The 12,849-nt window shown below is 46.5% G+C and overlaps 1 protein-coding gene across 1 annotated transcript; it reads right to left on the reverse strand.

Annotated features, from left to right (window-relative positions):
* Nucleotides 1–3,456: 3,456 nt before the first annotated feature.
* On the reverse strand, nt 3,457–11,907 carry KIF3B (kinesin family member 3B). Its single transcript, XM_068207708.1, has 9 exons — nt 11,820–11,907; nt 7,121–8,559; nt 6,448–6,549; nt 5,670–5,792; nt 5,439–5,557; nt 5,097–5,210; nt 4,536–4,641; nt 4,150–4,328; nt 3,457–3,562 (listed from the first exon to the last, which is right to left on the reverse strand). Exons 2-9 carry the CDS (start codon nt 8,501–8,503, stop codon nt 3,466–3,468), a joined length of 2,223 nt encoding a protein of 740 aa, XP_068063809.1. The 5' UTR covers nt 8,504–8,559; nt 11,820–11,907; the 3' UTR covers nt 3,457–3,465.
* Between the last annotated feature and the right edge of the window lie 942 nt (nt 11,908–12,849).

Here is a 12,849-nt window from a genome sequence, read left to right on the forward strand (position 1 = left end):
CAAAAGAGATGATACAAATAAATATAAGCTGTAAAACTATGGACAGAACTATGGACAGATTCGTTTTCTACAGATCACATAAGAGAAGGCGGAGGTGGGCGTATCTCCAAGGAGCTGAGAGTTGTCATCGACAGCTGTGCCCATAGAAGGATCCTGGGTCACCTCTTCAAAAAGAAAGGGGCCTGGAGAAAGCAGTAAGCACCTGGATCCCAGCAAGTCAGCCCCCCACTGCACAGTGCAGCAGGCAGCACCGGTGTTCTCATTTCAGTTCCATCTCTGTAGCTAATTATGGCTTTTGCAGGTTCTCTTTTCCAGTCTGTGTTTGAACAGACTGGAAGAACAGACCCCCAGGAATTCCACTGAACTGTTGAAAGACTGGTGCACATTGCCCAGCACAGACAGGAGAGAGGACAGGTCCAGGTGCACAGGTGTTTCACTGAAACTCCAGCGCTGCGTGTTCAGCGAGGGCAGACTCGCACACCTCAAACAGACTGAACACTGCCTGCTCTGATCTGTATAAGGCACCGGCGCAGCCCCGGGTGCTCTGGCAGAGGTATGTGTTTTGGAAGATTCAAGCAGCATGCAAATACTTTTAAAAAGGCGCTAGACCTAAGTTAAGGATTTAAGAAAGTGCTTTAATTCCTATGCTTCAGTGTCTGGTGGTGCTTGCTCCCACAGCCAACTCCTGCTCCATGCCACTTTTTTTAAAAAAAGATCCCATTATACAGATCAGAGCAAAGACAATTATGTTGAATGTTAAACATTCCTATGAAGAAAAGGTGATGGTGTAAGGCTGTCCCAGGGCCTCTTCCAGGAGTCCAGCTGGATTTCCTGCCTTTGGTTAACCAGCAGGAAGCCCAGATGGTTCAGATAACACCAAAAAAGGGCAAACTCGGCAGGAATGTTTCTTAAAAGCTTCAACCCAGAGCTCAGTATGTTTTGTACAGCTTAAGAAAATGTATCTTAATATCAGTGCCACTGAGCATCTGGTGAGGGTTAAGTCCTTTGGAATCCAAAGGCTTCTGTAACAGGCCGAGATTGCCCATGAATACACTGACCAAATCTCCACCGAAGCCCCAATTTACATATATTGATTAAATATGCAGATTTATTATTTTCCACTCTACTGAGTTTCTTTCACCTTGCTAATGAATTTCTACAGAGTTAAACGCAGAGCCTTTCTGACACTGGCTCATCAACATGAAAACAGGTTTGCACTGCAGAGCTCCATGGTACCAGCCCTGCCACAAAGGCAGTTTCCAGCATATGAGTTTAATATAGAATAGAATTCCCTATGGAATAGTAGCAACTGAGGAAAAGTGTGTACATGTGCAGACACAAATGTGTCTGTGTATGCATTATTCACATAAAACATGTGTACAGAGGTATGTACAAACGCGTGATTATATATTGTGCTGCTGTCTCAGGGTTTTAAACCTCCCCCACCTTTTAATTTCAATTCTCTGAGCACTTAAACCATACAATCATCTTTTAAAATATCCTGGTACAGAAGATTATGTGCTGGAGAGAAAGAAGGAAGAGAAGGAAGAGAAGGTGATGTTATATTATGCAACAAAAGCCAGTTAAAAAGCTCTCTGGATATAAACAGTGCTTTGTGAAAACAAAGATTATGCTGGGTTTCCATGTTCAGGTTGAAAGAAATTGGTCATGTGCCTGCTCTCTCAGTTATAAGTAAATCCCTCCTTCCTCCACCAAAACTATTATATATATGTATGTGTGCATATATGTGTATACATATTTTAACCTCGTGGCCCAGGAAAGCAGTCTGTGGAATGCAGCAGCCAAGTTAGTGTTTAAGGGGCCCACCTGGCTCACCTGGGCACCGTGCCTGCAGGATGCACAGGTGAGCTGTGCTGAGCACTCAGTTCCTCCTGCTCAGGGGGTCAGTAGAAAGGAGCTCTCCAGCCTGGATGAAGTCACTCTGTGGACACTTAACGAGTACAAGGCAGAGTCCACACATCAGAGCATGTCTACAACCAGGCAAGTCCTCACACAGTCACACGTGTCAGTCTGGAGGGAGTCATCAGTGGGGGAAAACAGGTAAAAACGTTCACAGGATGACAGCCAAGAGCAACCAGAAAAAGTAACATCCCAAGTCTCAATATACAGTGAACTAAAACTTACGAATGAGCTGTGGGACACTAGACTGGGACACCTTACTCTGTCCTTAGCGTGGAGTTCCACCTCCCTCTGCCCTGCTACACGAGCCTGCTTTAGTCATAGGGCAGCTCTGCAATGAGACTGTCGAAAGCAGGAGTTCTCCCTCCCTTGTTTTCAAAGTAAAACCCCTGGAATTAACACCAGCTTCCATCAGCAGCCTCGGTTAGGTCGGGTTCACTCCCAGCAGGCTCTGGGTGGGCTGGGAGGTGCAGAGAGAAAGCTGCTTAACATGGAACAGGTGAGGCACAAGAGGCACTGAATGCTAAACCCCCTTAGACACCAAGGGAAGGGACCAAATTCCCAGGAGTGCACTCAAAGGCAGCTCCAAGTTCCAGTGCTCTGCCCAGCTGAGAGTCTGAGCCTCGCAGGGAGAGCTCTGAGCCAGTGCTATGTTTTCCATCAACAGTGGGAGGCATGAGAAAAATGGTCATATGCCATTAAAGATGTCATATGGACACTGGTTTTAAATGCCAGGGGTAAAGATGGAGGCAAGAGAGAGGAGGAAAGCTGTGGAGCCAACACTGGCATGCAGAGGTGTTCCTTGACAAGGTGGCTCCTGTTGGTAGGGGGGAGGTCTGTAGGTCAGCTTAGGGGAGCTCTCACTTATGCCTGTAAACAAAGAAAGGACTTCAGATTCTACTGCTTCCTTTCTAGAGACCACAGAGTTGTTTTGAGACCCTTTTCTGTCCTACAGCCCTTTGGGGAGGCACAGCTGTGTGGTGGTGAGGACACACTGGCCACTGCCATCCTGCCTGCTCAGACCAATGCCTGAACCCCAGGTGGTGATGCCAGTCTCTCAAGCAGGAAGAGGAAGAACCATGCACCTTGTCGAGTTTGAACAGATCCTCTGCTTTTTAGCCTCTTTTGGTTCTCACTGTGGAGCCGCAGAGTGGTGATTCTGTGGAGATGACTTTCAACTCTGTCTTCTTAGTGCCCAACAGCCAAAAAGCACCGTGCAGTGGAAGGGCTGGTGCAGGAGGAGGACGGTGATGCTGTGAGGTGATCCCCATGCTTCCCATTGCTCCTAACACACTGTAACGTACCTCATGCATTTTTGATTTCCTAACTAAAATCCATTTCCCACAGAGGCCAAATGTTGAATTGCAAGCACGGATCTTCCCATGGCTCAGTGCCCCTGGACTGGCCCGAGTCAGTTATACAGCAACAAGGCCATCTCCAGGGAAAGGGGCTCGAGGCTGGCCAGGAGCTCTCTCTGCAGGTTTGTCCTTGTCTCTGCTCCCAGAAGGTAAAGGCTGTTCCCTCCCTGGAGAGCCATTGCTGGTTTTACTTTGGAACCAGCCCTCGTGACTGTGGGTAGAGCTGAGAAGTGGGGGTGCCTGATCCTGATGCGGATCCCACCGACTTCCTTCCAGTTTTCGGTCTGAAGAAGGAAAAATTTAAATATAAACAAGAGAAGCTCTAACAATGTCACCTGTTACTTTCCAAAATTAATCTACAAAAAAGCTGATTTTTTAAACTGGAGTTATTCTCTAATAAACAGTTTCAGCTTTTTCTTCTGTCCTATGTCCTACAGCCTGAAAGAAGGTTGTGGTGAGGTAGGGGTTGGCCTCTTCTTCCAAGTAGCAAGTGACAGGCCAAGGTTAAACAGCCACAAGTTCTACAAGGGGAGGTTGAGGCTGGATATTAGGAAAAATTTCTTCACTGCAAGAGTGGTTGAGCCCTGGAACAGGCTGCTCAAGGCAGGGGTGGAATCTCCATCCCCTGCAGTGTTCAAAAAATGAGTGGATGTAGCACTTCAATATAAGGTTTAGTAGCATGGTGGGATTCAGTTGGAGGTGGTACTCAAATCTTAAAGGTCTTTTCCAACCTTAATGATTCTATGTTCCTTTTTCTCTCTGCTTTACTATGAAGCTCAGCTTCACTTCACTGATGAGAAGTGCTGACCGACAGCCAACTGTACTTGCACCTCTCCTGTGGGCCAGTCTGCTCAGGGAAAGTCCAACTCACCTGGGTTTTGATTTTTTATTTGAAGAGCTCTCAAAGGTTGAGGCATCCACTTGAATCTCATCTTCGTCCTGCAGAGCTGCTTCCAGAGCTGCCTGAACCTTGGGAGCGATGGCTGGACCTTCATAGTTCCTCGTCGTCCGGCTGGGCACGTCCATTTCCAGTAACACGATGTTCTCTGCCTGAGACAGGAAAAGCAGGATCAAAGTCTCCATATTTTCACACAAACTGTTACTTTGCCCTCCAGAAACTTAATCTGAAGTACTTTATAAATGTATGCAGGACACTACAAATTTACATCTCAAAGAAGAACACACAATCCCCTCTGGAATTCACATTCCCCCGATCACAGGGTGGAGAGGCAAAGGTTCAACCACATCTGGGCTTACCCTGTACCGAGCTGCTGTGTGATTCATCATGGACGTCCTGGCGTGTTGGCTCAGGGGCCTTTTGTACCCCACAGCAGACACTGGTCTTTTCATCATCTGCTGGTTACTAGAGAAAAACAGACTCAGGCTGTTATACCCTAAAACCAAAGGCTCCTCTTGGAGTTTATGAGCTACAACATCTGCAAATTCCATGCAGAAATCTGTTTCAACGCAGCAGAAACCACCCAGGCTGCGTTTGTAGGAGCAGGAAAGAAGTATGATAGGAATGCACTGCTATTTTAAGGTTGAATGCACTATTATATGTATTTTACATATAATTATTGGGTTTGCCTATTAGAAAAATCATAATGCCTCAAGAATTCTCCTTACTCTACATTCACATTTTAAAGCACCTATTAAGAGGAATAAATTGATTTGTTTTATTTTATTTTACTACACATCAAGAAGCTGTGAACTCTAGGGGGACAGTTTAAATCCCCAGTTCAATCTCTCTTTAGTTCTTGACAGCTAGAGGGTTTCCTGTGACCTGTATTTCCATCCCAAGAGCAGAAGTACACTCACTCCAGACGGGTTATGGGATGTAGTTTCCAGTTGTCTTCCTCTTCATCAAGGAATGATCTGTTCATTATCTTATTCTTTTCTTCCAAGGGAATAAAGTTTTCAATAATCAGGTGCCTACATGCAACCACAAAAATAAGAAATATACAAGAAACATAATTAGCAATGACTTTCCTCACTGCTCCTCTCCCACTGATGTAATACAACCCTGGAAAAGGAGGAATGGTTTCGTTTTATCATGGTTAAATCTTATTCCACAAGTATGTGCAAGGCAGTCCCTCCACTCCCTGCCCTGAGAAACCCTCTCTGTTACAGTTAATAGCTTACTTAAGTGATGGGGCTTACTTTAGCTTTAGTTCCCTTGTGAGTTCATTCTGGGTCTGTTCCATTTCCTGGCGCCCCTTGATGTGCTCTTCTTGGAGATCATGGATCTCTGCCTTCACAGCTTGCAGCTTGGAAAACAACTGGAGCACACAACAAGAGCCAAAATCCATCACTTGCCAAAGCTCCTCTCACTTTCACACACAAGTTGATTTTATTCCCAGCCTGGTAAACAGGGAATCATTTTCTTTTTACCTTTTTGAGTTTTTTGGTCTTTATGTCCACCTCTTGCTGAAGAGAACTGTAGGTCTCCTTCAGTTCTAGTGTTTCCTCATCCTGACTTTCCATCTGTTGCTGGATTTCTCGCTCCCGACGTTTCTGAAGAATGTGAAAATATGGCATTAAAGACCTCAATTACCTTGTCACCTCCAGCTGACACACATAAAACCAATGTTCAGGATGAGTTTCCTTCCCTACCTTCCAGTTCTTCATGTCTCTTGCCACAGAAATACCAGAAACATCTTATTTGTCCTTATTTTGCTATTAAAATCAGGTAGTGTGAACAAGGCTCAAGCTTCAACTAAAGGAATCAAATGTCATTTTTAGATTTTTTTTCTTTCCTTTTTATCAGTTCATACTGGTTATTACATTTAAGAATCACCAACAGAATTTGCAATACAGAAAATAAATTTTTAGTACAGAATAAAGACCCCTCCCTTGAGCTAAAGGCTGAACTGGTACTCTTAGAGGTCATACAAACATTTCTTCACTTACAAACAGCTCCAATCAAGGTAGGAGGTAAATCTTTACCATGAAGAGCTGGAAGAAAACTTTTATAAACCTTCTTTACGTATTTCAAATAATGACAAATATGACACAAGCCCTTCCCCCTTCTTTTCAATAAATGCTTGCCATCAAACCAATTTTAGGGTTAACTCTGGGAAAACTTTCTGGTAATTTCCCTGACACAATGTTTTACAAAAGTTCAGGAGCAAGGCTTTTTATACAAAATAACAAATCTCCTTCCTTGTACCTGTTCTGCAATTTCCTGTCGTTTCTGTTCCAGGATTTTCTGCTGTTCATTTGTGTGATCCACAATATTTTTCCCTCCCACCAGCAGCTTGCTTTCCATTGTCTGAAAAGAAAAACCAGGGTCAGAAGTTTGTCACAGTGTCTACAGAGGGTAACTTTCTCTCCTATGGATACAACTTCTTCAGGGCAGCTCCCTTATTTAACCTTCTCCTTCAAGGCAGCTGCTACAGGAATCACTTTTTCTTAAAATTCCTACAAAACGGTGGGATTAACGCCACAGTAACTTGTTTAGAATAAGGCACCACTGTAATGTTTGGCAAAGCAGGAGAACCAAAATGTGTGCTCCCCTGTAAATAACTTGTTAATGATCTGTGACAGAAGGAAACGTTTTTAGTGGCACAGCTTGTGAAAAGATGCATTGTCTTTTACTGTGCCAATTGCTTAAGATCAGCACATAAGAACAATGAAACAACTCATGAATATTGAAATATGTGATTAATGGTGGAAATTCCAACTTCTGCCTAGAAATGATTTATTTCAAAATCATCCAACCTAAACACAAATCACTATCCTGGAAACTTTATATGAAATATCTTTCCAAATTGGGAAACCCTTTATTTTCCCCACAGCCTAAGGAAATTGCTTTCAAAGGGTATGACGAGGAAGAATTCTACCTTGATTTTAGCACTCAGCATCTCTGTTGCTTCTTTCTCTCGCTTCAGGTCCTCCATTTTCTTCTCCTTCTCTTTCAGCAGCCTCATCTTTTCTTCTGCTACCAAGCTGTGATCCTCGACTATCGCTTTCTTCTCAATCTCCAGCTTTTCTTGTTGCTCCCTCCAATAGTCATCTTTGTCATCTCCTTCATCCTCACCCTCCTCAGTGTCCTCCTCCTCTTCCCCACCCTCCCTCCTCCTTTCCCTCCTCTTTCTTTTGCCAATAGATCGTTTTTCCAACTGTGCCTTGAGTCGAGCAATCTCTTCCTGGAATTCCCGCAGCAGAGCCTCCTTAGGATCCTCATTCACTTGTGGCTTGTTCTTGATGTTTTTGGCACGGTTGGCATATCTCAGTGTGGTCAGGGTCTCCTCCACATTGTAAGAGGCAGGGCCTATATTGGCCACCATCACAGTTTTGGCATTGCCACCTAATGAGTCCTGAAGTAGCCTGGTCAGCTTGGAGTCCCGGTAGGGTATGTGCGTGCTTTTGCCATCTACCAGGGCAGAGATAACATTGCCCAAAGCTGAGAGGGACAGATTGATTTTAGTGGCTTCCTTCAGCCTTTCCCCCTGTGCTCCAGTCTTTGCTTGCCGCTCGCTGCCTGCCAGGTCGACCAGGTTGAGCTTCCCAACACGGATGTGGTTCTCTCCATCCAGTCCCAACTCGCTGCACTCGATAGTGATCTGGAAAATGGCATGAGATCGAGAGCTGTGCTCGTTCATGTTGGTGGCACCAACAGAGCGGTTCTGGTTTCCCAAATTCATGATGTGCTCTATCTCTTTGACACTTTTCGTAACAATGGTGGTCAAATCCTTAACAAAAACCCCTGTGTCTGGTCTCTCCTTCAACTCCAGCCGCTTGGACTGATCCTTGGATAACAAGTCTCTGATTTCTTCTTGGTATATTTCCAAATAAGACGCTCTAACTAAGTATTGCTGATTTTGAGATCTAGAGATGTGGGTGAAGATGTGGTCGAATGAATTGGGGATGACCCCTCTCTTTTCGGGATCACCACGCACCCCTTCCATCGTATATGTTTTCCCTGTCCCAGTCTGCCCATAGGCAAAGATTGTCCCATTAAACCCTTGCAGAACTGAGTCCACAAGAGGTCTGAAGGTCTCATCGTAGAGTTCAACCTGTTTGGAATTCCAGTCATACACAGCATCAAAAGTGAACGTTTTAGGCAGTTCATGAGATGATCCCCGTGGATTCTTCACTGACACCTGCCCTAACTTGACATCCACATTGACAACTTTTTCATAGGAAGCGGTTTGCTCTTTGCTGTTCATGGGCCGGCAGCGCACGACCACCCGCACGGACTCGGAGCTCTTTGACTTGGACATGACGGCGGGGCTGTGGCTGGTGTGATCCTGTTGATAGATGATCCCGTGCTACAAACCTGAAACAAAAACAAAGCAGGAATGTCTGAAGGCAGTTTTCTGCAGGGGACAGCTTTTCACAAAGCCAAAGACTTGCCTCATCAATTTGAGCAGCATTTTGTATTCATTAAGTTGCAAGGGCTTTTGAAGTACTAAAATAATGTACACCATGAAAACCCTGTAAAGGCCTGAACTGAGACAGAATTATTTTACCAAAGGCTGTGCATCAAATGGTATAATTTTTACAAGCTCTGCTGCAAAAACTCATCATCAGATCACATCTTTACAGCTGGTAAAGATCCTTTTCTTGACCCTTAAAAATAAGAATAAACTTTTGAAACTATTTATGAAAAGTACTTTGCCAATCATTTTCTTTGCAGTCAGGCCTTTTGTTTTAAATCTCCCATTCTGAAAATCTAGTACAGCCTTGCTCTCTCTGGAGCACAAGTCTGCTATTATCTGTACTTTTGGCAATACACTTCTATCAGGATTCCCCACAAAAGTCATCCCTGCTCAGCTACACTGACCTACTGACATCACTCCTGCTCTGGTGTTCCAGCTGCATCAGGTTTACAGGACTCACCATCAACCTAAATTCATGTTGTATAAACCCAGAATCACAGATCCAACTCGCTCATGACTGGGTAGAGAGGGAGGACACACTGGTGCATCCTCTAGTCATCAGCAAGATGAGCTGTCATTGAAAATGGAGCAAAAAGCCTGTGTTTCTAAACTGCTGAAACAGTCACTGCTAAAGCCTCACATGGCAGATCTCAATGGCACAACCTGGGGAATGCCATGCAATTTCTAAGAACCCTTTTTATTTCCAAAATGTCTTCCAAGAAGAGCCCTGAGGTCCCTCTGCCAACTAGAACTAAGTGTAAAACTAATACAAACAGGGAAGCCCAGGTAGTGCTGGCACAGGTTCAGGTGTGGCCTGCTTGGAATGTGTTCACTGTTCTCTTCCCAGCTGGATCAGCAGGAAACAGGAATTTTTGTCTAATTGTTTTTCACTTGATAATTGCATGTCTCAGGAGAGCTTCTCCAACAAGGTGGCAGAGAACTGCAGGGCTAGAGCTATTGGATGTAAAAGGAAGCACAATTCCAGCTCAATATACAGACAGTCAGACTGGCAAAAAGTAAAAGAGAAGTAACAGATAAACATGGTTAAGAATTGTACAGAAACCTCAATACGGCCTTGGGAATTTCCTTGGGTCTGTGGAGGGAAACTCTTTGCTTCTCACTCTTCCTATAAAAGCACTGAACTGGACATTCATTCAGAATTCACTCCACACCCTGCACAGAGAGCTCAAACTGTTACAGGAATTTGGGTAGCTACTAAATAAAACCATTTCCCTCCTAATTGACAGCTCCAGATAAAGGTGACCTTCCTGTCTGACCCACAGCAAACACGAATTCCAGAGCACAAACAGAGAAAGGATAAGTGAAACGAGGACAAATCTTGGCAGAATCACAAAGAACAACTCTCCCTCTGTTCATCCTGAGGAGTTGTATACATTAACACACGCTTCCCCTTCCACAGCTCTGAGAGACATTCCAGTAATTCAAGTTCACAAGAGACAATTTTCTGACAAGGTCACATGACAACCACTGTGTCACGTATCTGCATGTTCACACTGGCAAATACTCGAATTAGGCACAAGTTCTGACAAGGAAAGCATGGATTTATTTTATATATTGAATATCTAAAATACTATTCTGATGAGAAGTGCCTCTTTTGTAAGCAATTATGACAAATATTAAATGATCAGAGTTAAGTTAGTCTTGCCAGAGGTACACCTTGAACAAAAATTATGCTGCACGTTTGCTGCTCCTCTGGATGTACCTCCTCACCATCAGCTTTTGACACCTTTCCCCACTTCACTTGCAAGCCTCTTTTTATAGTCACAAACAACTGATTTTACCCCTGATGTGGGCTATTTTCATAACAAGCCATCCTGAATCATCTCCAGTTATTTTAGCTACTGCGGTGAAGTTTACTGGAAGCATAACAAATTATGGTTCTTCTCAGATTTATCCAAGTGTGTAACTGGAAAATAAAACCAATTAGCTGGCAGTGTTTGTATTCCCCAGAAACTCCTGGGCAATGTTCGAGCTGCCAGAGTGGCTGGACACAAATGGTAAGAAAGCTGGGAACGCTGCCGTGCCACCCATTCTTCTCCATCAAAGATGGGAATTCTTTCATGAAATTAGTTCAGCCTAAAGTGATCTGGGCCAGGTCTCTGCAAGTCAAGGTTAAGGCTGAGATGGATGCACTTGCAAATGTGCTCCTGATGACCAAGAGGGGAGGATGGGCAGAAACTGAAGATTTTTTTTTTTTTTTTTTTCCCGTCAACACAAAGGTTATGCCTGAAAAAATGAGCAATGCCACAACCTGAATACAAGCTGGGGCAACCACTTTTCCTCAGAAACTTCCAGGACTGGGAGGTGCTGTGTTGGACAGCTGTACCCCAGGCACTGTGCTCACCCAGCCACCTGCCCTGACAGGTGACATCCCGAAGCTGCTCTGCTTCCTGCCTTAAATATCTCTGAAAGATTTTATTGGAACTGCCCAAACCCTTCCCTTGCATCTCTGCACATCCCAAGGTACCACTCAAAACATTCCATTGCTTCTCGCCATTCAAATCTTTCAAATATTTGTGGTTTCATAATGTCACGGTTGAATTGTGTCCTTCCCTCCGTCCCAGGCCAAACCACCCCTGGTGCTGCTGTTTTCCTCTCGCCTCCCTGCCAAACGCTCCGCAGGCCGGGCAGGACATCCCGGTGCTGCCGCTGGAGCTGGGCCGGCGGTGCCACCTGTGAGCCCTGATTTCACTCGGCGCCTGGGGTCACCTGTGGTCACCTGTGTCACCGCTGTCGCCTCAGCACGGCACCCCACGGGTGCTCCCTCCCCCGGAGAGCCGGCACCGCGGATTCACCGAGCATCACCCACCGCCCTCGCGGCTGCGACACCGGGCGCTGCAGGGCAGGGAGCCCGGGGACAGCGGGCAGCGCCCGCGGAGAGGGGGAAGGACCGCGGGGGAGAAGCACCGGGAGCGGGGGACACCCACCCGAACGGGGCCACCCGCCCGCGGCATCGCCCCCGCAGCCCGGCCGCCTCCCGCGCCCGCTGCCCCGGCCGCCGCAGCGCGGTCCGGGCCGGGCCCGCGGCTGGCACCGGGGGCACCGGGCTGCCAGCGGCCCGCGGTGTGCCAGCCCGGGGCGGGTGGGGATGCTCGGGGCGGGGTGCGGGCGCGGTGCGGGGCCGGGCCGGACTCACCTGCGCCGTCACCATGGAGCCGCTCGGCCGCTCCTCCCGCGGCCCCGGAAGCGGCGCGGCCGCTCCGCCCGCCCGTGACGCGCTTCCCTGGCAACGGGCGCGCCCGCCCCGCGCCGCCGCTCCCGGATGCACAAAGCCGGCACAAAGGGGCCCCGCCGCGGGCATCCCCGCACGCCGCCAATCGCGAAAATGCCGGGGTTTGCCCCAGCCAGGTGGGTCCCGCCGCTCTGCCGCGCCCAGGCTGCGGCTTTTAGAATGCTCCAAAGCTCGGGAGTATATCCAAGGAGAAAAAGACCATCATAAAGAAGACATTTCGGAGTTAAAGCCCCTTAATCAGAGCTGTCTGGACCGCAGCAGTGCAGTGCAGGCTGCAGCTCTGGTACGAGAGGCTCCTGCAATGGAGGAAGGAATGTTGGTGCACTACGAATGAATACAAAATCAAGTTTTTATTACTACAAAAATACCTTATTAAGAAAAAACAAAACAAAACAAAACAAACAAAAAAAAAAAACCACCCCACCCCAACATTTTGTTTTAATACTTTGTCTTCCCAACAGTGTGGGGAAAGGCTTCCCCTGCTCCACAGCAAGGCAAGGCAGCCCCAAGGGCATCACCCAAGATCAGTAAACTGTATGACACAAGGAGATTCAATCTTCAAAAGCCCAGCTTCCAAAGGCCCAAAACTGGATAATTTTCCCCCAAATCCCATGATTTTTGAAGCCAGCCCTGAGGAAACAAGAGATGAGTTTTTGCCACCCTGACAACTGGGGACCTTCTCATTTTGCCCTTTCCCCTGAGCCCTCAAACACCTTCAAAGCTCAGGAACATTTCAAGGAGGAAAACACCACCACAAAAAGAGACATTTGGAGTTAACTGCTCATAACAGCCTTGCCTGGACTGCAGCAGTGCACTGGACTGCAGCAGCTCTGGTACCACAGACTCACCCAAATGGCATTTTTGAAAAATGAACCGTTCTGTACTCAGTCTTTGGACCAGAAAATGAAGTCACAGAAGCACCAAAAGGTATTGG

The sequence above is a fragment of the Anomalospiza imberbis genome, chromosome 17, assembly GCF_031753505.1.
Source record: "Anomalospiza imberbis isolate Cuckoo-Finch-1a 21T00152 chromosome 17, ASM3175350v1, whole genome shotgun sequence".
In the NCBI taxonomy this organism is placed as follows: Eukaryota; Metazoa; Chordata; class Aves; order Passeriformes; family Viduidae; genus Anomalospiza; species Anomalospiza imberbis.

Bases quoted from the DNA above. Each gene is read 5' to 3' on its own strand.
- KIF3B (XM_068207708.1), bottom strand. From the start codon at position 8,503: ATGTCCAAGTCAAAGAGCTCCGAGTCCGTGCGGGTGGTCGTGCGCTGC. The intron at 6,550-7,120 runs GTAGAATTCTTC...TTTTCTTTTCAG, and splicing joins TGCTGAGTGCTAAAATCAAG to ACAATGGAAAGCAAGCTGCT. The intron at 4,642-5,096 runs GTGAGTGTACTT...GTTTTTCTCTAG, and splicing joins CATCCCATAACCCGTCTGGA to TAACCAGCAGATGATGAAAA.